This window comes from Oculina patagonica, chromosome 9 (assembly GCF_052425735.1).
Source record: "Oculina patagonica isolate OP01 chromosome 9, crgOcupat, whole genome shotgun sequence".
Taxonomy (NCBI): Eukaryota; Metazoa; Cnidaria; class Anthozoa; order Scleractinia; family Oculinidae; genus Oculina; species Oculina patagonica.
Genome location: NC_135766.1, coordinates 15,180,461 through 15,202,039, shown reverse-complemented (window position 1 = coordinate 15,202,039; position 21,579 = coordinate 15,180,461). Strand labels below are relative to the sequence as shown.

Genomic DNA, 21,579 nt, shown 5'->3' with positions numbered 1-21,579 from the left:
AATATATATCGAATCCCAGGGTAGAATAAGATATAATTATCAGAAACGTGAGTTAGCAAGCAATGATATTGATTTTTCGGTAAACCGTTGATTATATTGATATTAAAAGGAATTATTGCGTTTATGCAAGGTGCCGCTTCTCCTAAACTTGTAGGGAGAACCTACATGATTATGATAATACATTTATATAGCGCATTTTCCATACGTTCAAATGCGCTTTACACACCAGACCACAACACTGGGAACTTCGTGCCCTACTCTTTGCGAATAGTGTGTGGGTTCTTTAACGTCCCCTGTTACAAGACTGAAGAGACAGTAGACTGGACCTACGGTTTATCGTCCTTTTCCGAGAAGACTGACATGTCTAACCATTTGCAGATGTTATTACAAAGGCAGCACAATCTACTCAGTTATTTTAAGACCCTGAGTGTTGGTCCGGTCTAGGGTTCGAACCCACGACCTCCCGCACAGCAGTCCGGCGCTCTACCAATTTAGCTAACCAGGAGGCGGTACATATATTTTCTTTCAAAATTTACGTTTCTATAAGTAAACAACCAATAGGCAAAATATAACCAAAGTCTAAGTGATAGGACAAGCACTTATTTGCGGTCGAGGTTCATTCAAACGTCCTTAGCTTACCAGTTAGAAAGTGGAATATGTTGTTATTACTATGTTGAAATGCTTTAATGCAATGAAATATTTCGTTTCCGTAATAGTGTTCTGCGGACGTTCATTTACGATCCTCTTGTGGAATGGCAGAGGACAAAAGGAAGAGAATTACTTGCTGAAGCGTCCAAAAACAAGGAGACTGGCGAAGTAACAAACGAAGAGGCAAGTGTGCATAATGGTTAACTTGTTTAAAGAAAGCTTAACTTGAGAGAAAAAACATTAGAAGTAGAATACGGTTGCGCTGATTTAGAGCAACGGTACTAGGAAATGAGGGTACAACCGACTCATCGAACAGGTTTTCTTTTGTTTTACTGCTTGCGTTGATTTCCCGGCGAGCCTCAGCTAGTACAGTTTTTCATACGTTTAGCCGGGTTTTCCTGTTATTCCAAGAAAACCATAGACAACTCGCTTATACATAACATTGCACACAAAGACTAAATTGCTCGGTGTTTATATCCCGAAATTGTTCGGTCAAACAGAAGTGGAATTGTTTTCTACGCCTGCGACAATATTTCACGCAATGTAACGCGGTGTGTTCGAGCGATAATTATTGTAAACTTGAACTAAGGAATAAATATTGTTCTGTTTTTAGGGTGTTAAAATCCTGAAGGACATTGAGAAGCGGATCAAAGGTTTTGAAGGCAACAACAGGATTAGAATTCCTCTGTCGATTGAAGGACAGGTTCATTATCTTATCAATGTGAGTTGCTTTACTCTTTTGTAGCGACAAAATAATCCAGAGATATCGATGTGGGAAGTAGTCATGTGATAAGCAGGGAGGACTGCCCTCTACAATACTTTTGGTAAAATAACCCCTTAAAATCTCGTTTTGTGGACGTGGTCCAAATTCATTTTAAACATATTAGCACTCTAAGGCAAGCGATACCAATCGACAAGTTTTACCCCTTAAAAGGTACTGCATACACCGTCATGTTTTTTAGAGAAGTCCCCCATACCCCGATCCCCGAACATACGTTCAAATCTGACATTTGTCCATAATAGAAATGTCCACTATTTCGAGTTTTATTGTTCAGCTTCTTGTGGTTCGACATTGTTCCTTTGCTTAGATGAACATAATATTATGTCGAGCAACCGAATCTCATTTCATCTTACAGGAAGCTACAAGCGCGGACAATTTGAGCCGTATGTACATTGGATGGGCACCATATCTTTAGAGACAACCGGGACAACTGCCTTGACCATCAGAGGCTTCAAGGTTGTATTCAACTAGCGACAAAGTGGTAGTCAGAGTTGAAGTCATAAGAGGGCTTATGGCCTATCGAAAATCTGAGTCGTAAGAAGTGTCATAAGCTCAATGGAATCGGAGTAGAAAAAACTAAAAAATAATAATTTGTCAAATCAAATCAACCGTTATAAAAACCCCTTTGTTGTAAGGGGAAAATTGGAGTCGTAACCAGTGTCATAAGCTCAATGGAATCGGAGTTTAAAGAATTAAAATTTAAATTTGTCAAATCAAATCAACCGTTTATAAAAAAAAAAACCTTTTGTTGTAAGGGATTTTACTATGGTTGATTTGATTGGCTAGATTTCAATTCTCTTTGTTAAAAATCTTGTCAATCAAACTCATGTGTCCCCAATGCCACTTGTTCCTCGTGCCCCAGGCTCTGCCGGCTAAGAGGGAGCAAGCGGCTCTGGGGATGAGAATGGTACAAACCATCACGATACTGGCTCTCAGGCCCTCCGAGTACTTTCTTTCTCCTTGGGACTCCGACAATCTAGTTTTCAGTGGCTCATAAGCGGGAGAAGAAGTCGGAAACTCTACTTACGACTCTGTCAGTTTGATTTTCACTAGATCGTACGCTTTGCGCTCTTGAATACGTCTTAACAGAACCATATCAAGATTATAGATAACTGTAACAGTGCAATCCTGGTGTAACGAATGTTCAATGTGAAAGATTTGGTTGTGTTTGTTTATCGCATTTTCATTTTTACAGACTTGGTTCATTTTATTCAGTGTTTTTGCTTACGGAATAGTTCGTATCGTGACAATAATTTTGTCTGTTTTATATGTCCAACATTGCCGGTATTCGTGTCGCCGTACGTTGAGTGTATGTCTTTATCGTTCAGGTTATAGCCGGGAAGGGGGGATACCCATATATTTTTAATACAGGGAGGTTTCCCCACCCGCGAGGTTAAAACCCTTTCATATACCATATTCGACAGAAAAGTTAACCCTTTCGTATACCTACGGTAGAAAGTTGTAAATTATACTCCGCTTTCACTTACCTACAAAAGGGACACTGCATCTCTCTCTTTTTTTTTAAAAAAAAAATCACTTAAATAACGCCTTTAAATACTTTAATGATTAAATGAATCTACCGCTCGTTGGGTTATTCGAGATATTTTGAAAGGTCGTTTGGTTGAAATACCTACATGATATTTTCCCTACTATTTTATATGCCTATAGCCTGAAAAAAGTACTTCTTCCGGGAGGAACCATCCCATATAGTTCTTTATACCATGCCATAGAAAATACAGCCAATCAGAATACAGGAAAGCCGTTGTATATTCGACGGTATTCAACCCAACCTTCCCATAGTGCGCTGCGACTGTATTCTCGACGAAATTTAGTGAGCGTATTTTCTATGGCATGGTATAAAATAGTTACACAACACTTTCTTGTGGTATACTATGGAATATCCCACGAGTCACTTGTATTTTCTTGGCATACACACTCGCCTAAAGGCTCGTGTGTATACCGAGAAAAAACAAGTGACTCGTGGGATATTCCATAGTATACCACTCGAAAGCGTTGCATAACTAGTATTTATTTTCCTATTCGTGGGACCAGATTTGCACACAAAAAGCGAGTACGAGAGCCGGCACCGTAAAAAGTATACTAAATGTCCGGTAGAACCCAGTTTACCAAGGCCCAGATTTGACGAGTTGCTGAGGTTTGCACATTAAAAACACTGCTGCCTCGACAGCATATAGTTTATATTAATGTTTAGGCGCAACCCCGGTATAACGAACAGCCTTATGGAGTGTAAGTCAGGGCCGTAACTAGCAAGAGGCAAGACGTGGCACTTGTGTCGTTTAGATTTTAACCCAAAATTAAAAACAAAGCACGTTTAGTTGGGAAAATAATCCCCAGTTGAACGAGATTAATTTTTCTGAAGAAATATCTTATGAACTGAAAATTGCAGAAAATAGCGTTTTAGAGGTTCTAGATTTCAAATATTTCTGGGACCGTGTCGCCAGACCCCCTACCCGAGCTGGGCCAGCTCGCGCATTTGGTGTTCTTCCCTCATCTTTGCCAAAAGTCTGGCTACGGCCCTGTAAGCTAGGGAGAGAGACAAGTGAAATTTTGGGGTTCTTATGTACATTATATAGTTCAGTTAGCTATTCGTTATACCGGGGTTGCACGATGTAAACAGTGTTACATAAAATACACTTATCTATTAAAATTAATGAAATTTTCCAACTTGCGTGGAAATATTCCTGTGTCCAAATGAAGAGGCGGGGGATGTAATAAACATAATTCGAGAAGGAATATATTTTTAAAAAATTCTTGTGTTCGTGCTTATTCAACGGCGATTTCTTTTGACGACAGCATAAGAACGAGTGATCTGTCGTTCCCTTTTCTCGTGCTTTCTCGTCTTCCCAAATACATTTCCCTTAGATTTCCCATCCGTCCCGCTAGGCGTTCTACTGTGCGTTCCGCAGCCCGTGCATTCTCCTATTGATTGCCCCCATGGGCTTCCGGTGGATCACCTCCTACTTTGCTCGGGCATCGCTGTGGGTTAACCAATGTGCTAGCTCGTATGTTAGACTGTGCGTTCCCTCGTGCGTTTACCGCGCATTTCCCTTGCATTCCCTTGGGCTCCACCATGATTTCCCCCGTAGGTTACCCCATGGATTTTTATTGAGTTCCCTCCTACTTTACTCGCGTATCCCCCGAGTGTTCCCTTGCGTTTCCCGTGCGACTCTCTATGTAGAACTCCGTTAGAATTTCGATGTTCCCCATTTCCTTTCAGCGCAACACCCGCGTGTTCCCTTGCATTTCCCGTGCGTTCAGCTGCACGCCGTCCCATGCGTTCACGATTGGAGTCCATGTAGGTTACCTCCTGCAATCCTAGCGCATTCCTTGTTGATCCCTCCATGCGATGGTGATTTCCTTGCGTTTCCCGTCCGTCCCCCTATACTGAAAACCCGGTGTGAGTTCCCCCCATGGGTTTCGGACTTTCCGGTTGGTTTTCCTTTTTCCCCGCATAAAATATAGAAAACAAGCTCGCCTTGGTTTATATTTTTAAGACTTTTTTTGGTTGGTCCGAGCTTTTTGGTATTTCTTTGAAAAACTGAAAAATGTCATTTCACAATTTACCTGAAACCAGAATATTTTCAGAATAGCTATATATAGCACAGCACTGTTTTGAACGGACCAACAAAACGTCCGTGGAGGCAGTGCCTCCTGGGGATGCAGTCGCAAGGATAGTCCACGCATAAACTTCAAAGAATAGTACATTCTTTTAGGAGAAGGAAACTCGAGAAAAACTGCAAGCTTCGAGAAACAGATTAAGTCTGACAAGAGTCTTTTTTTTGTTTCAAACAGCTTTTCCTGCGCACTGACCATAGGTTTTGTTACGACTAGCAAAACAGACGCAAATACTGTGAAACTAGTAGGACTGAGAATTGGAATACAGTAAAAATCCGCGAGTAAGAGCTTAACGTTTTTCAGGTTAGCCTAAACAGGTTCTTACATAAATAGAAGTTAACACAAATTTAGGCTATTTTGGTTCTTATTTTTCTGAAGAAAAATTCGCATTGTTGCTTTAGAACTTTTAGTGGTATTCGGCCTATACTTTGTATAAAATTTGCATACCACCTAAGTGTTCATGTAAACGGCACGTGAAGCACTAATCATTCAGAACATAACATTATATTCATGCACAGTGATGCCTTGTTCAAATTATTTTCCCAAAAGTAAACATTTTTAATCAATTTTAGAAAAAAAAAAGTTTCCAAATTTTAGGCTAAATAGGCTCTTAAAAAGGGAGGGGGGGGGGGGTCTAACTTGCAAATTTTAGCCAAAGGTTCTTTTAAAAATATTAGGTTCTTACTCACGGGTTTTTACTGTACACTATAAATATTCTGGTTATCAAGAAAAATGAAATAAAAATTTTATAGCCGTTTTTCGTTGACCATCTAACTACAAACGCATTACGAAATTGGCGTTAGTTTCCCCTGCGCCTACCTTTCTATTGACGAATTGATGATGAAACTATTCAATGAACGCAAAGGTACTTTGGCAATTGTTGTTTTTCAGAAAATTGTAACATGGTATTGACGACTTTCTAGTCTACTATAATAGCAAGAAGTGGCCACAATTAAAGTAAATCAAGGTTTTATTACCAGAGTTTCAGCAAAGCAATATTAAGTCACATGAAACATAGTAACAAATGATAACAAATTTAAACAAAACGCAAGTCAGAAATTATTTTGATAACCTTTACGATTTTCGAAGTCAACGTCAATCTTGATTGTTTAATCGCGTTTCAACAAGTGAAAAAAATATAAATTAACGACTTCATACTAACCGCATTTACAAATTAAAAAAAAATCCGATATAAAGAAGAATGTAAAAAAAAGGAAAAAAAAACAAGTCTGAAAATTCAACAGAATTGCATAATTCAAGGAATTATCGTCATTTTGTTTTTAAGGACAAAAGGAATATAAAATGTCCATAATTGTCACGTATGATTATAATCGTATTTTTTTAACTTAATTTAGCATTTTCTTTATCACTGACAACGTACATATAACCTATTAAACCTAACTACAATTATATCAAACATCTTATATATTAAAAACTAACTACAGTTAGATTAAAACTACAATGCTACCTATATAAGAACCATTTCAGTCTGGTATGTGAACCAGGAGGAAAGAGGGTTTATCTTTATAATTTATGACATTATCAACTTTAAATTTATGCTACAAATGTTAGAAATATATTAGGCTGGTACTAAAGCCAGCATTGAAACTATGTTAGCAGGAATGGCACTATATTTGTCTAGTTTTTTCCCCAGGGAGTGCGGGAGAGAGTGTTTCCCTTGTTGCAACATTAAACCTTCATTTCAGCAAATGTTTAAACTATGTGAGACAGGTATTTGAACCAGGGTTGGATCTACATTAGCTTAGTAAAAACCTTACAATTGTTGGAACTATGATAAACAGTTACTTGGCAAGGGTCAGAAAGCACTCAATTTAACACTATACTGTTGGAACAATATAAGGCCGGTTCTTTGACCAGGGTTGGGACAATGCTAGGCTGGTGCTTTGACCATGGTTGGAACAATGTTAGGCTGGTGGGGGGGGAGGGGGGGGTTCGGTGGAAAAGGGTGGATGCCGGGGGGACAAGAGGCTGGACTGACCAGGGCTGGAACAATGTTAGGCTGGACTTTGACCAGGGTTGGGACAAAGTTAGGCTGATACTTTGACCAGGGTTGGAACAATATTAGGCTGGTTGTTTGACCAGGTTGGGACAATGTTAGGCTGGTACTTTGACCAGGAATGGAACAATATTAGGCTTGTATTTTGACTAGAGTTGGGACAATGTTAGGCTGGTACTTTGACCAGGGTTGGGACAATGTTAGGCTGGTACTTTGACCAGAGTTGGGACAATGTTAGGCTGGTACTTTGACCAGGGTTGGGACAATGTCAGGCTGATACTTTGACCACGGTTGGGACCATGTTAGGCCGTACTTTGACCAGGAATGGAACAATAACTATTAGACTGGTACTTTGACCAGGGTTGGGACAAATTTAGGCTAGTACTTTGACCAGGGTTGGGATAATAATAGGCTGGTACTTTTACCAGGGTTGGGGCAATATTAGACTGGTACTTTGACCAGGGTTGGGACAATATTAGGCTGGTACTTTGACCAAGGTTGGGACAATATTAGGCTGGTACTTGGACCAGGGTTTGAACAGTATTAGGTTGGTACTTTGATTAAGGTTGGAACAATATTAGCCTGGTACTTTGACTAGGGTTGGGACAAAGCTAGGCTGGTACTTTGACCAGGGTTGGAACAATGTTAGGCTGGTTCTTTGACCAGGGTTGGGACAATGTTTGGCTGGTACTTTGACCAGGATTGGAACAATATTAGACCGGTGCTTTGACCAGGGTTGGGACAATGTTAGGCTGGTACTTTGACCAGGGTTGGAACAATTATTTGGCTGGTACGTGGACCAGGGTTGGAACTCTATTAGGCTGGTACTTGGACCAGGGTTGGATCAATATTAGCCTTGTACTTGCATGAGGGTTGGGCCTATATTAGATGGGTTAGCTTTGTAAAATCCTACAATGCTACATATGTTGGAACTATACTAGACTGATACCTCGATCAGGGTTGTAACTATATTAGCCTGGTTCTTGCACCAGGATTGGACTATAATTATTAGAACGGTTAGCTTAGTAAAACCCTACAATGTTATACTGATAATGGAACTATAAAAGACTGGTACTTGGACCAGGGTAATGGAACAATAATTATTAGCCTGGTAATTGCAGCAGGGTTGGAACTATATTGGACAGGTTAGCTTTAAGCAAAATCCTACAATGCTACTTATAATGGATCTATACTAGACTGGTACTTGGACCATCATTGGAACTATATTAGCCTGGTGGTTGGTCCAGGGTCGGAGACGGCATCTTGCAGCTTGCTTCTGATACGCCATATAACCACCACAAGAACAACGACAAAAACTGCCAGAACCACGACTACAGCAATCAGGGCATTCTCAGTTGCTGAAAGAAAATGAATCACAATAGAAACAAGTCATGAGGAAGAACAACAACAGACTTGACAAGGCCACAACTACTAGTCTGAACAGTTTTCAAGACAATGTGCATCTTAGCAGGCCTTCAGTTAGTTTGCTACACACTCACCCCTAAAACTGAGAATGAAAATCTGGCATTAAAAACTCAGAGACAACACAAAAGCAGCAAACCAATGAGGAGTCTGAAGTATTGTGAACCACCTTAATAAACAAGCACTTAGTAGAACAACTGAATGCCTCTAAGGACGAGCCATCATTTTGTACGTGGCTTAGAAAATTTTGGTATTCCCAGGAATATGTAGCTAAGACTTGAAACTGGCAAAAATATTTGTTTCTTTAGGTGGGTACTTGTCAAGGAAAGATCTTTAAAACCTACTTAATTTCCTCAATGGTTTTCTCCACTCATACGCTCGTCGCCCGCCTTCGCGGCCCCTCTTCTCACATTGCTTTCTTCTCCGGTCACTTCTCCACTCCTGCAGCTCGGTCGGTTTGGACAACCCTCGCATGCATAGGTTGTGAAATTTATGCAACAGACCTGTAGGTATTTTTCACGGCTCCTGGATTAATTTTAAATCCCTGATTCCAAAAATACTTGTGTGTTAATAATATGGGTAAAAGCAGCACCATGGGTGATTTGATAAAAAAAAAATCTGTTTTGAGGGAAATTTTTGCATAAGGAATTAGCTAGGAATCGGATAAAGGATTGATGATAATTCATATTACATCAGAATAGGTCCTTTAAATAAACATCATTTGAATCGGTTTCAAAGACTACGTGGGATTTGTTAACAAGGTCCATGAATTTTTAATGCTCCTTTCTAGGCGAGGGATCATTACTTTCAAAACTTAACGGCAACACAGTCAACTCGCTTAATGGACACCTCTTCAAAATGGATGCCTGGTAATGGTCCTGTCCCTGTCATTTTTAAATCATTTTACTGCAACTTAACTTGACTCCCTATAAGATGGACACCTCTCTAAGACGGACAGTTGGAGCCAGTCCCAGTTGACATCTGTCTTAGAAAGTTGACTGTAGTGCCACCTGAGGCTACACATATCCTTACCTTTGCTAGCAACAGCTTGTTTTTGCGCTGTTGGACCTATAGTAACTGGTGCTGGTTTTGTTGTAATTGGGTTAATAGTTGCCATGGTTGGTTGTGGTTCTGTCAAGGAAGGGACAAATGAATTCCAAAATGCCATCTTTTCAGGAAGCATGTTCTTCTGAATGGAAGATGATGGACTCAATGAGATATACTGTTTATCTTTGAGGGTATACGCTGGCCATTTGGCTGCATCTGTTGGTTTTCTGTATAAAATAATTAAGCTCCATCAAAATTTAATTTGCATAAATACCAATATTAAAAATGGCGATATTATGCATTAAATGATTGTTAGTAGTTACTGCACTGTGTTCTTGGGCAGAACACTTTACTTTCATAGTGCCTCCCTCCAAAAATTAATGTGTATAAATGGGTACCGGCAAATTTAATGCTAGTGGCAACCCTGCAATGGACTAGCATCCCATCCAGAGGGGAGTAGAAATACTCCTTGTCTCTCCATGGTACAGAAACTGGGATAAGCTCCAGCCTAATGGGCCACTAAACGTTCGAATATAGACTTCACCATTTCACGGTAATACATGTATTAGTATTTTAATGATGGCTAGTACATTTAACTGCTGCATGTTACATTGTCTGTATGGCTGATGGAAGTTTTTTTGCTTATATTGAGCTAGAAGGAGGCTTTTGCTTTATGGTAAGCCATAAGTCTTTAGCCTTAACATAAGCCATAAGCTAATTAACATAAGACATAGTACGGCTTATGTTAAGCCAGAGGCAGGGGATAGGTGGGCGATCTAACAGCAACCATCTGTCCTTATTTGGGAGTTGACTATTTTAGTGGACTTTCAAACAAATTTTTAAGATGTTTAGTGACTCTTTTGACCATCAGCAAATACCCTGAAATTCAGCATTTGAATAGTTCAAATGCCAGGCTATATGCCCGGCTTTCCTAATACCCCTACCCCCTCCTCTGGCTTACGTGTACATGTACCACAGTTTGATGCATTATTCTCCAACTGATTCTGCACTTATTGGTTAATATCAATCATTGACAGGGCTACATGTAGTAGGAATTTGACGTTGGGTGCTACAAAGCCAGCCTGGGAACAGAATTAACTAGCTATTAACTTCTTCCCTAGCACAAACTGAAGTAGGAGTATTTCTATGCTCCCAGATGGGATGCTAGTCTGGCCCACTGCAGGGGTAGCCCATCATTTAATTCACCAGTACCCATTTACACACCTGGATAGAAAAATGCACGGTGAGAGAAAGACACAATGCAGTGGTCAACCGGGTCAGTAAAGGACCACACATGGACTGCTCAATCCAGGTTCAGCCACTTTGCCTCCCGTCCCTGATGCATGACATTGTTATAACACATTCATTAACTTTCATTGAATAAATTCAGAACTTACACTACGTCCTCTCAAATAAGGACTAGCCTGGTTCAAATGCTGACTTATAACTAACAATTTGTATTAAAGGATGAAATTTATGATTGTGAACTGGTCAAGGCACAGTGACTCGTTACATAACATTGTGCAGTTCCAGAAAATATCCATACCCACCCCATGGAAGTTCATTGGACACTCTGAGGGGGTGGAGGGTTTTAAAAGCCAAACTTTTAAAAGGAAAGTATGGGGCTATACTGGAATGTCCAGAATTTCCAGAGGGGTGGGGGATTCAAACCAATTAAGAAACCTTCCATGGGAGGGGTATGGATATTTTCCAAAACAACACATTATATGTAATTTATAATATAATTTAAAAAAAGTAATTATTTACAAGGCTAAAAAAAAGGTTATAAAATTTTAAAAAGGAACCGAACGTTTTCGACTTGTTGTCATCATATAATTGATTATAATAAAATTTTTTATGATACATGTAGTATTTACAGTGTCGTAGCACTAACATAAGTTCAGCAGTTAAAACTTACCCAGTCTTGGCAAAGCCACTCCACAAGGAAATAACCTGCTTTGAGAAAGTTATTTCCACACCTTGATCACTAACATTCTTCTTTTTATCGTACTTCAGAAAAGGTTCACCAAACACGTAAATAAGGTCACCACCATGAACAACGCCAGCCCAAGGTGGAAAGCGTGAAGACACCAAATGATCAAAGCAGTACAAGTAAGTTTCTATTTTGTTTTTGACAAAGACATTAGCTGAACGCACAGCAGGTGCCTTAAACAATGAATCAGAGATGACGTCAATGTACTTTTGACGGAGGACAAATGGGTCGGTTTGGTTTGTCCAATCCGTGTACTCAAAAATTACTGCATCTAAAACTTTCCGTGTTTGGTTGTAAACAAATCTATGTCCATGTTTGACGAGGCTGTCAAATGTTGTTTTGTTAATTCCAAATTTGCCAATGCCAGGCACTCCCTTTGATAACCCTAGAAAACAAGTATATTGTTGCATGAGTTGAGTCTCAGTGAATTTGCAGAAACCTCGCCCTCAAGGTTTTCGCTTGAACTCGGGCGAAGCAGGACTTCAAGCCCAGCCAGCAGCCTTAACTAATGGGGGGGAGGGGGGGGGGCTTAATGACAAGCAGGGTGTGTTGACCTTGCCCAGGGCCTGGGCTATCCACTGGTGCCTAGCTGGTAAGTAGCTATCAAAAGCTGGGGGAAGGGGAGGGTGTTTGACTGCTGGGCCCTTGGAGCATGTTTGTGTGAAATTTGAATGCCTTGTGTAGATAATGTGAATATTTTGAATGACACTGCTTGAGGGTTCCCTGTAGAGAAGGCACCCTGCTGGTGTGGCAGGTGTCAGGTGGGCTCATGACCTGACAATCTCCAGCCAGGGGGGGGGGGGGAGGTCAAGAGACTTGTAGTAGCCCAGATTGTTTAAGGTGGCAAGTGCCAGGTTCTTAGAGAATCGCTCAGACGTGTATATAGTGCTATTGCCTGAATATGGTGTACAGATCCCAAGCTACACTGGGCCAGGCCAATAGTTCAGGCTAACATACATTTATTTACGAAACTGAAACATCTGAGACATCAGAGCGTCTGAACGATTTACAACAATTAAATACCATAGTGCAATAGAAATACTACCAAGTCTTTTTTCCCACATTCTGTCCCTTGGATAGCACTTCTCTGTAATTTTACCCCCAATTTCTCGAACCTCCCGATTTCTCAAAGCAATTTCCATTTCCCCTGATAGGTTTCAAAGCTACTGGGGTCACAACAAAGGAGAGGAATACCGTAGAATTTCGGTTAGAAGCCCTTGGCTTATACAACTTCGTAAGGGTTTTTGGGTGGGCTTATAAGCAGAGGGGCTTATATTCGGGAGGGCTTTTAAGCGGAAGGAAAAAAACGTTTCGAAACGAGCCTCGGGAGTGTTGATCGAAATACGTTTTAAAGTTAAAAATGCACAAAAAAGCAACATTTAGCCCTGTTCAGTACTGTCATCCGATAGAGGGGGGCTTATATCCGGGGGGGCTTATAACCGGATGTATTTTTTTGTTTCCAGGTTGATGGGCCTATAACCGGGGGGGGGGGGGCTTCTAACCGGAATTTTACGGTTTGGCTTGGGTTTAAGCAACCGTTAGTGGGGAGAAGTGTTTGATAATGGCTCAGCAAAGGACATTAGTGAAACCTCTGCATGGAAACGTCAGATCAAGGGAATTAAGATCATGATAATTTTGTTTATTTATTTAGTCGTTTGTTTGTTTGTTTGCTCATTCATTTGTTCGTTCATTCATTACCGGTGTTCTTTTACCTGGAACAGGAAGAACAAACAATCCTCCTTCATTCTTTGTGACGCCAATCATTGCCGGTACAGTCCAATTAAACTTTCCATTGACAAGAAGATTAAAAGGATGATCTGCAAAGCACAAAGTATAGTTCTCTGAGTTGGTGAAAAATTTCAAAATATTCATTCAGCAAAATTAATGTTCTATGATATAAAAAAAACATTACTTATTATAACAAGAGTTCTTAAATTTACTTGTCTTATTTTACTTTCGTCTTCTTTTTCAGTCATGTACAACCTAGTCAAAGCAATTTAATTTTTTCTAACTACTCAGCTTGCTTAGTTTATTTCTATTCTGGGTAGTATTTTTGCCTATTTTAGTTAATTTATTTTATGCTGTAATTATTTCTATTTATTTTGGCGAAATAAAATGGTTGTTGTTGTTGTATTTGATCTCTGTGATTTAAATAATAATAGAAGATCTGGGCAGAGGCGGTCAATGTTGCAGAAGACAGGGTAGAGTGGAGGAAACTGGTCAAAGGCCCTATTCTCCCCAGGGGGGGGGGGGGTACTCCGTATTGTAAATGACGGGGATGATCGAATGGAGGCAAAAATCAGGACCCAAAAAAATCCCTTAGTCTTCCGACATTACCCAAAAAAATCCCTGGACCAATAACCCCCCAAAAAATCCCTTGTCAAATTACCCCTAAATTGCCAGGAGGGGCAATAATATAACACAAAGAAAACCATAAAAAATTGAACGCTCGTGTTTGTTTATTCATCATACCATAAATACGCCAAGGCACTTAGGTATGTTTTTAATACCCAAAAAAATCCCCTATTTAAATCAAGTCACCCAAAAAAATACTTGCCAAATTTTCCAACCCAAAAAAATTCCGGAATTGAAAATTTCTGCAAACCCAAAAAAATCCTTTGATCATCCCCGTCATTTACAAGCCGGAGTACCCCCCTGGGCTATTCTCCCAGAGGAGAAATGAAGGATTCAGAGAGAGAAGATCTGTGAACATACTAAAGGGACTGAGAGGAAATTCAGGAAGATGGTCCGAATTATCAGTTGTAAAAAAAGAACTTGAGCGCTCATTATTCCGTTTCGACTGATAACATTTAACAACTATCTACTGGTCTTTCAGCTGGTAATAGTTCATTAAAGGGCCAGCAGCAAATGAAAAACACCAACATAGGACTGGTGCAATACATGCAAATGGCTATAGCAGGGGGGGGGAGAAGCAACTTCCCATACATTCTCTTATATGAAATCTGAGCGATGCTCTCACAACTTGCAAAGCAATCATCGGGGCGGTAGTCAGCGGATGTCTCTAAGGCGCATGAGCAGCTCCTTTCTTTGTGAACTTGCCAAAACAATAACAACATGGGACCAGTGAGAGAGTTCGATTTTTTTATATATGTAGTAATAAAAAAGACTTTCTAAGTTTTGTCTTTAAAGCAGCGAATATTTCTCCGGAAAGGTTCTTGGTGTCAATATGTGGTGTTTGTTATGAAATAAAACCATCACGGGAATGGTAATGAAAACGTGGCGATCGAATATTCCCGCGCTGGTCGGAGCTATTGTTCTTGCTCTATTGTTTCGAGGTTGTTTGTTGACTTGGTCTTTCTTTGTTTTACTTCTTTTACAATCCCCATGTGGGCCAGTTGAAAATCGTGGTATAAAAATTTGCATTTCAGCACTGAAAAGTAGCACGGAATCACAAAATTCTGCGTTCTTAAAACTACACGACGATGACGAAATTTTCGGATAAACACACTGCTTTTAGATTTTTAGTTAAGAGAATTGAACCCCTTTATAATAAGTGATTCCACGGCACAGCAGCTTCCATTTTGCGGGAAAAGATTGCCTGTTGCATCATCGTCCAAAAACCGCTGACTACATTGTGAATCGATCGCTTTGCAAGTTGTGAGAGCATCGCTACTCGGTCCCAGACCTTGTTTCTTTCCACCCCCCTGGGCTATAGCTACAAACAGTGTAGTCCTCATCACCACACACGCTTTGCATACCTAGAATTCCACCTTGCAACAGCACTTGCAGGTTATTAACTTTTTATTTCCTTTTATTTATTATTTTTTACTTATTTATTTTTTTATTTTTTTCATTTTTTAAAAAAAAAAAACACTTATTTATTTTCAGCAAACTCACCATGTAGAAAGTTAAAATCAACAACAGGCAAAATAGGGTGTAATGTTACAGCATCACCAAGCGTACTTTCTTGGGCCTTCAGTATCTCACTGACATTCTTACTCAATAAGCATCTCTTTAATTCTGACATGCTGCACCCAAGATGGCTTGCAAAAGCTCTATTGAAAGATAATAGACTTGTAAGCAAGTTGATTTTATTAAAACCGGTATTCACTAAATTAAATCCTTCTTCACTAGTTTAGTGTTATAGGAAGCACTGTTAAATTAAATGCTTCTACACTGCAAAGATCATTTCACTCATTTCGAGTTTCAACCGCAGTTCACATAATGTCTTTCGTATATTTACTATGTTAGGAAGCACTTTTATTAGGAAGTTTCTTAAGAGAGCCACATGTAATCCGAGACTTCGCGAGACGGTGAGACTGATATCTTTTCTGCGAGCCCTTTTCTTTATTAATTCTGTTAACTGATTATTAATTTCTTCCACCTTGCTGTGGAGAAGGGTGATATGTCCCAATTGTTTTTCAAAGAATTTATAAGTAGCTCCTTCTCCACTTGTCAGTTTTGATAGATCAATTCAAATTGTGATGCCCCCTTTTTTATCAAAATCCCCCCTGTGGGGGGAAAAAAAAAAAAAAAAAAAAAACCTTTACCCAAGCAACACACCGAAAAAAGGTTGAAAGAGACATGAGGCAGAATGCGTACTCTAAACTTTTGACATATCAACAATGCCCATGTTAGAAGACAGGAGCATTGAACCAAAAACTTTCTTTTGTTCTGCTTCGCCGGAACATTAAATTTTTTTTCTACTGCTGTAAAACAAGTGTGGGGTGCCCATTATTTATGCTGGGGGAGGGTCATAATACTTTAGGGCAAGCCCTAGTGGATCGGTCAAGACATTTTAATCCCATACCTGGAGAGGGTCATTTCATTTTTATCACTTAATTGAAAAATCTCCACCGCAATTCCACCCCGTCCCCCCACCCCCCACTGCATATTTCTGGCAATTAGCCTCAGCATTAGGTGTCCTTCAGATTGAAAGTATTTTAATTTGTACCTCACAACAATTACCCAGTCAATAATATGCACTTAATGACTGATCCTTCGGGAAACAGTTAATTTTGTTTCCCGAGAATCTCAATGTTTCACGAGGTGAAGCTGAGGGAAATATTAGATTCGAGGGAAACAAAATTAACTGGTTTCCCGAAGGATCAGTCATTTAGTGATTTGTTATACAGCATGGCAAAGACTTAGAAAAATGGAGGTCATTGGCGGGCATTATTGCACTGTAACCCTGTTGCCCACTCAACAGTTATTATTGTTAGATGTCATGTGACCTCAAATTGGCCAATAAGAGCATGTGCTGTTGGGAAAAATTTTTCGCTACATGTATTTAACAAAAGTTCTTATCACGGTAAAACATCCACCACGTCTGTATATACCTAATTGAAGAAACGTTGACCCTGTGAAAAGCATAAACCATGAACGATATGACCCAATGGTATTCTGGGTAGATAGCCTTGGTTAGCAAAGTAATATTCCTTTTATTGATAATCAAGATATTTTCTTTTTTTGAGAGTCTTAAGAGCATGATTTATGCATCCTGTCTTATTATCATGTTTATTCTGTCAAAGATGACTATTATTTTTCCAATTTCCCAGTAAACATTTGGGTTGCATCGTTCACGGTTTATCCTTTTCATGGGTCAACGATTCTTCAATCAGGTATAAATAGTCATACATGTAGTATAATAAATAAAATGTTTAAATCTGATATGCAGGCATGTTATGGTGTAACTGTGGCCTACCTTGCCGAATCTATGGCTGTTTTGTTATCTATACCAGAAAACGTAGCTGCTGCTGTTCCACTTTGAAGAATGACTTTGCTGTAAAGCCCATCGCTCAGTGGAGACAACATGTGAAGAGCGACACTTGATCCACCTGCAGACTCACCAAAGATCGTCACTTTCTTTGGATCTCCTCCAAACCTGTTGAACAGCAATTTAAAGTTTATTTTTTTGCAGCAGAAAGGACTCAGAAAAGTCCTGTCTAATCATTCAGGGTAGGTAGAAAACAAGGAAATCGCTCAATAGAGCTTGCATGTAAACTACTGAATGAAATGATTGTACTCTTATTATGAGCGAATAAAAATGATTGATTGACTGATTGATTGACTGACTGACTGACTGACTGACTGACTGACTGACTGACTGATTGCTTGAAATAAAATCATAAAAATCTATGCTAATTAAGATCACCTATCCAAACTACCGTTAAGGTTTTGTTTTTCCTTTTTTTAATTTGATGAATTAGTTATTAGGGACCATTCATTATTTATGCCAAGGGGTGGGCTGCCAAGATACAAACTAGTGACGAAAACACTAGTGAAGGATAAAGTGACAGTGAGGAGAGGACATCATTCTTGTGCACTACAGTCAGGGGCGTAGCCAGCTTTTTGGAGAGTTGTAGGCCTGGTCAATTGCTTTTCGAAGGTTTTGGGCAGACTGAGGTGGATCGCCGAGGAATTTTTTTTTTGGATCAAGGCTCTTCAAAAAAAAGGATAACACTATTCATAACTACCTTCTGGTGGTGTAATAGGCCACCATAACCGTACACCTTAACCGACTTTTCCCTAAGGGGGAGGGGGGTGGCTGGGGGCATGCTCCCCCAGAAAGATTTGAAATGCAGAAGCTCGGAAATGCAATTTCCAGCCTTTTGGGCATCAAAAAAGTGTGGTTGATGATTACTTTTATTGACCACAGAACAGGTTTTTTGAACTTTTTTAGACGCAATTCTTATAAATGAGATCTTTACAGATGGCAGTAAGAGGCCCTACAGGTGTTGGTAGACTGCCAGTAACCGGTTTTAACCAAAATCACTGCAAATAGGCTTTCTCCTTCACTTTCTGCTGATGTCTTGTGTATTTCACAGCACCTAAATTATAACATTTCATAGGAAGGAATTGCACCAGTATAAACTCATTCTAAAATAACACTCTTGTTTTTACAGCGCATGCCATTGTGCGTTTGTCTGCCACCTTGAAGGCTCCTGAGTTTGCACCTGCTAGAATAGTCATAGTAGAGCCTTGATCTCATCGCGAAAGGGTAGTTGTGAAACATAAATGCTAACGTACGTAACAAATTGCTCTCAATTTATCTTGAAAGAGTTTTAGCCTGAATTTTTTCTATCGCACATTTTGAAAATACGAGTGGGTTGTGAACTTTGTAGGCCCGGGCCCACAGGCCTATAGGCTGGCTACACCCCTGACAGTAGCTCAGAGAGTGAAAACAATACGGAGGAAACTCCCCTGGTGCCCGTTATATTCCACCAAACATGATCTGGACACAACATTGCAATATCATTTTTACGAAATCAAGACTGCTTTTTGTATCGACATAAATACTGTAATACATAATTGAATACAAGTGTTAACTAATAAGAAAACAGATAGCCCACCTCTTTGTCTGCAACATTTGAGGGTGACCCCCCCCCCCTCAGAACATCCTGGATTTTTCATGGCCCCCCTCAATTCTTGCCGGCCCACCCCCTGGCATAAATAATGAATGCTCCCTTAACTCATTGTTGTCACAACAAAAATAATACAAAATTGACCATGTCGCACGTTTTATTTAATAACTCCAAAAGTATTTACAGCTATAAAGTCTCCAATATCTCATTTGAAAGGGCACAAAATATGCTTTCTAGAAAAAATATAATCTCCTTCATGATACTTAAAACGTTTCAAAAAAAAATTGAATCACAAAAAATCAGTAAAAATAAGTCACAAAATTTAGGCAAAACTGAAATAGTGCAAAAACGCTCTACTGTGTAAATTTTAAGGTCCAAGTAATCATTTTCCGTGAACATTCTAAGACAAAATTGTTCCTGAAATCCAAAAAAAATCGACCAAACAGGGAATTAATTATTTTTTCTTACGTAAACAGAAGGATCGCATTTCAGTTTCCATGGCAACGACTAATAAGAGATCAAGTTACGTGCAGCTACTCACTCACTGCATAATCCCTACAAAACTTACAACTTCCTCCTCAAAACCTATCTTCACTGGCTTTCAAAAGCTGTAAAAGCTCACTCCACTTCGGCCGCCATGTTGATTTATAATTCTCAGACGAGTCATGTTTTGTGAAAAATTGGTCATGAAAAAGCACATTCAGGCACATTCAAATTCAAATTTTAGAGCCGTTTTTTCCTTATATTATGAAAGAAGACTAGCTGAAGAAGACTAGCTCTGCTAGTTGAAATATATTGGCCAATAAATCTTGCCCTCCAGCCGTTGTACCAGCCTTGCAATCAATTTGGTTTTATAAGCACATTCAAGTGTCCTGGCTCAAAATCGCTCTGTAATTGGCTAATCATATCAGCTTCTTGTTCTCCAAATTTGGAGGAAAACGGAAGTAAGGCAAATTTTCTAGGAATTTCCGCGCTACCGGTCCAAAAGGACCGGTAAATGGCCGTGCGTGACAAGAAAGAGTTCAATGAGTTTGATAAGTTTTTTTCAAGCCCTGCTCAAATGAAGGAGGGATAGGGTAAAGAAAGAGTATTTTGTATTTGAAATATATTCATTTGATTGAGTTTTGTAGCTTGGCAGGATGTGTCACATATGAAGCTAGTTGTACGAACTTGTTTTTCATCAGTCTCTCACACAGTCCAATTCCAAAAAGTGTTTGAAACGCAACAAGGTTTCAACTGATAAGAAATTGTACTAGAAGTGTAGATATAGACCTCACCAACTCATCTGTGCCCAATTGCTCAATACATATGGGTGCATAATGCTATCCACTGAATAAATCACTATCCAGTGAATGTGTTGACCAGGATATAGGGTGCCCTTGCACCACTGACCCCAACCTAGATCATAATTTAATAAAGGTTCCTCATTGGTGGAAATATTTGAAAAAATCACCCCACTTTTGTAATCCGTGATTAAACAGCCATTTTTATTGTTAGTGAAATGTGAATTATGGATTTTTTTTACTCATGAATTGTGAAAGGGCAGTTTTATTTTCCATGAAACGTGATCTATACCCCCTCCCCCCTACTAACCCACTGTGCTTCTAGCAATAAATGGCCGATCAATAAGAACATGTACAGTAGCTTTGAAATGCCTTTATTGGCAAACAGTATCTATTTGCAAGTAACTTTGCAGGTCAGTTTTGCCTTCAAGCACATGTTTGCCCCCACCAACATTTGGCTAGTTCTACCCTCCCCACCAGCCCCACCTCCCCACAGGCAGGGGGTGACTATCAATATTTCATGTGACTTCCTCGTGCTAGAACAAGCATATCCGACCTTCGTTTTTCTTACAGAGTTTTTAAAGCTTAAGAACAGCAATACAAACACCTTACCCCTCTATGTTATCGTGTACCCAATGCAAAGCCTTCACTTGATCCAAAAGCCCAAAATTTCCGGGGATCTCTTTTGTTCCAGTCGATAAAAACCCTAGCACACCAACACGGTAATTGAAAGTAACGACCATGACTCCCCCTTCAGTTGCAAGATAAGCAGCATTATAAATTGATATGCCAGCTCCACCCTGATTATATCCACCGCCGTAAATCCAGACCATGACGGGCAAAGAAGTATTTGGATTCGCTTTGTCTTGTGGAATAAAAACATTGATCGTGAGGCATTGTTCATCTGTGTCTTTTGTGGAGTTTACGAAAAAGTTGGGATTTTGCGGGCAAGACTTGCCGAAAGAAGTTGCGTTCAGAGTATTTTTCCACGGCGTCGGTGATTCAGGAGCTTCAAATCTCTTTACGTGGCCAAACGGTATGCCAAGATAGTGGACGAGGGTCTTGTTTGTGTTCAAAACGACGGCTTCTCCGCGTACTAAGCCATAAGTTGTATTGACGATTGGCGAGACTAACGCAGCTAGTGCTGAAGTACAAGCTAAGGAAAAGATAATGAGAAATCCAAGAGACATCACGAAGAAATTTGCCATAGCTTTTCCCGTTCAAAAGGAACAATTCTATGGCTGTCTTTTTCGATGGTTTTTCAGCAGCGTTGGTACATTGTAAGTCCGCGGGACTTGGCGGCGCGGGAGAATGGGCTGTTTAAACCGGAAGTTTCGAAGCGCCTGGGAATAAGGGGAGGTTCCGCGCAAACAAAAAAAAAAAAAAACAAACAAATACCGTAAATAAATTTAAAAAATAAAAATAGA

The 21,579-nt window shown here is 39.7% G+C and overlaps 2 protein-coding genes across 4 annotated transcripts in view; one reads left to right on the top strand and one right to left on the bottom strand.

Annotated features, from left to right (window-relative positions):
- Nucleotides 1–2,948, top strand: part of LOC144666795 (serine/threonine-protein kinase ATR-like) — a 75,909-nt gene extending 72,961 nt beyond the window's left edge. The window contains exons 68-70 of the mRNA XM_078528182.1: nucleotides 717–831; nucleotides 1,262–1,369; nucleotides 1,785–2,948. Of these exons, the coding sequence (XP_078384308.1) occupies nucleotides 717–831; nucleotides 1,262–1,369; nucleotides 1,785–1,844 (283 nt within the window). The 3' untranslated portion in view covers nucleotides 1,845–2,948. The remainder of the gene's footprint in view (nucleotides 1–716; nucleotides 832–1,261; nucleotides 1,370–1,784) is intronic.
- Nucleotides 2,949–7,649: 4,701 nt separating this feature from the next.
- Nucleotides 7,650–21,464, bottom strand: LOC144666810 (acetylcholinesterase-like). 3 transcript variants are annotated; one of them, XR_013573234.1, is made up of 8 exons: nucleotides 20,765–21,464; nucleotides 17,210–17,389; nucleotides 15,403–15,560; nucleotides 13,257–13,361; nucleotides 11,470–11,929; nucleotides 9,537–9,778; nucleotides 8,191–8,440; nucleotides 7,650–7,664 (listed from the first exon to the last, which is right to left on the bottom strand). XR_013573234.1 is itself a non-coding variant. In XM_078528215.1 (7 exons), exons 1-7 carry the CDS (start codon nucleotides 21,358–21,360, stop codon nucleotides 8,304–8,306), a joined length of 1,878 nt encoding a protein of 625 aa, XP_078384341.1. In that variant the 5' UTR covers nucleotides 21,361–21,430; the 3' UTR covers nucleotides 8,011–8,303. The 3 variants fall into 3 exon arrangements, 1 of the variants encoding a protein (XP_078384341.1); XR_013573235.1 differs by lacking the exon at nucleotides 7,650–7,664 and adding an exon at nucleotides 7,923–7,937; XM_078528215.1 differs by lacking the exon at nucleotides 7,650–7,664 and having other exon boundaries at nucleotides 8,011–8,440; nucleotides 20,765–21,430.
- Nucleotides 21,465–21,579: the final 115 nt, after the last annotated feature.

Bases quoted from the DNA above. Each gene is read 5' to 3' on its own strand.
- LOC144666810 (XM_078528215.1), bottom strand. From the start codon at position 21,360: ATGGCAAATTTCTTCGTGATGTCTCTTGGATTTCTCATTATCTTTTCC. The intron at 13,362-15,402 runs GTGAGTTTGCTG...TGTGCTTTGCAG, and splicing joins TGATTTTAACTTTCTACATG to ATCATCCTTTTAATCTTCTT. The intron at 9,779-11,469 runs GTAAGTTTTAAC...TATTTTATACAG, and splicing joins AGTGGCTTTGCCAAGACTGG to AAAACCAACAGATGCAGCCA.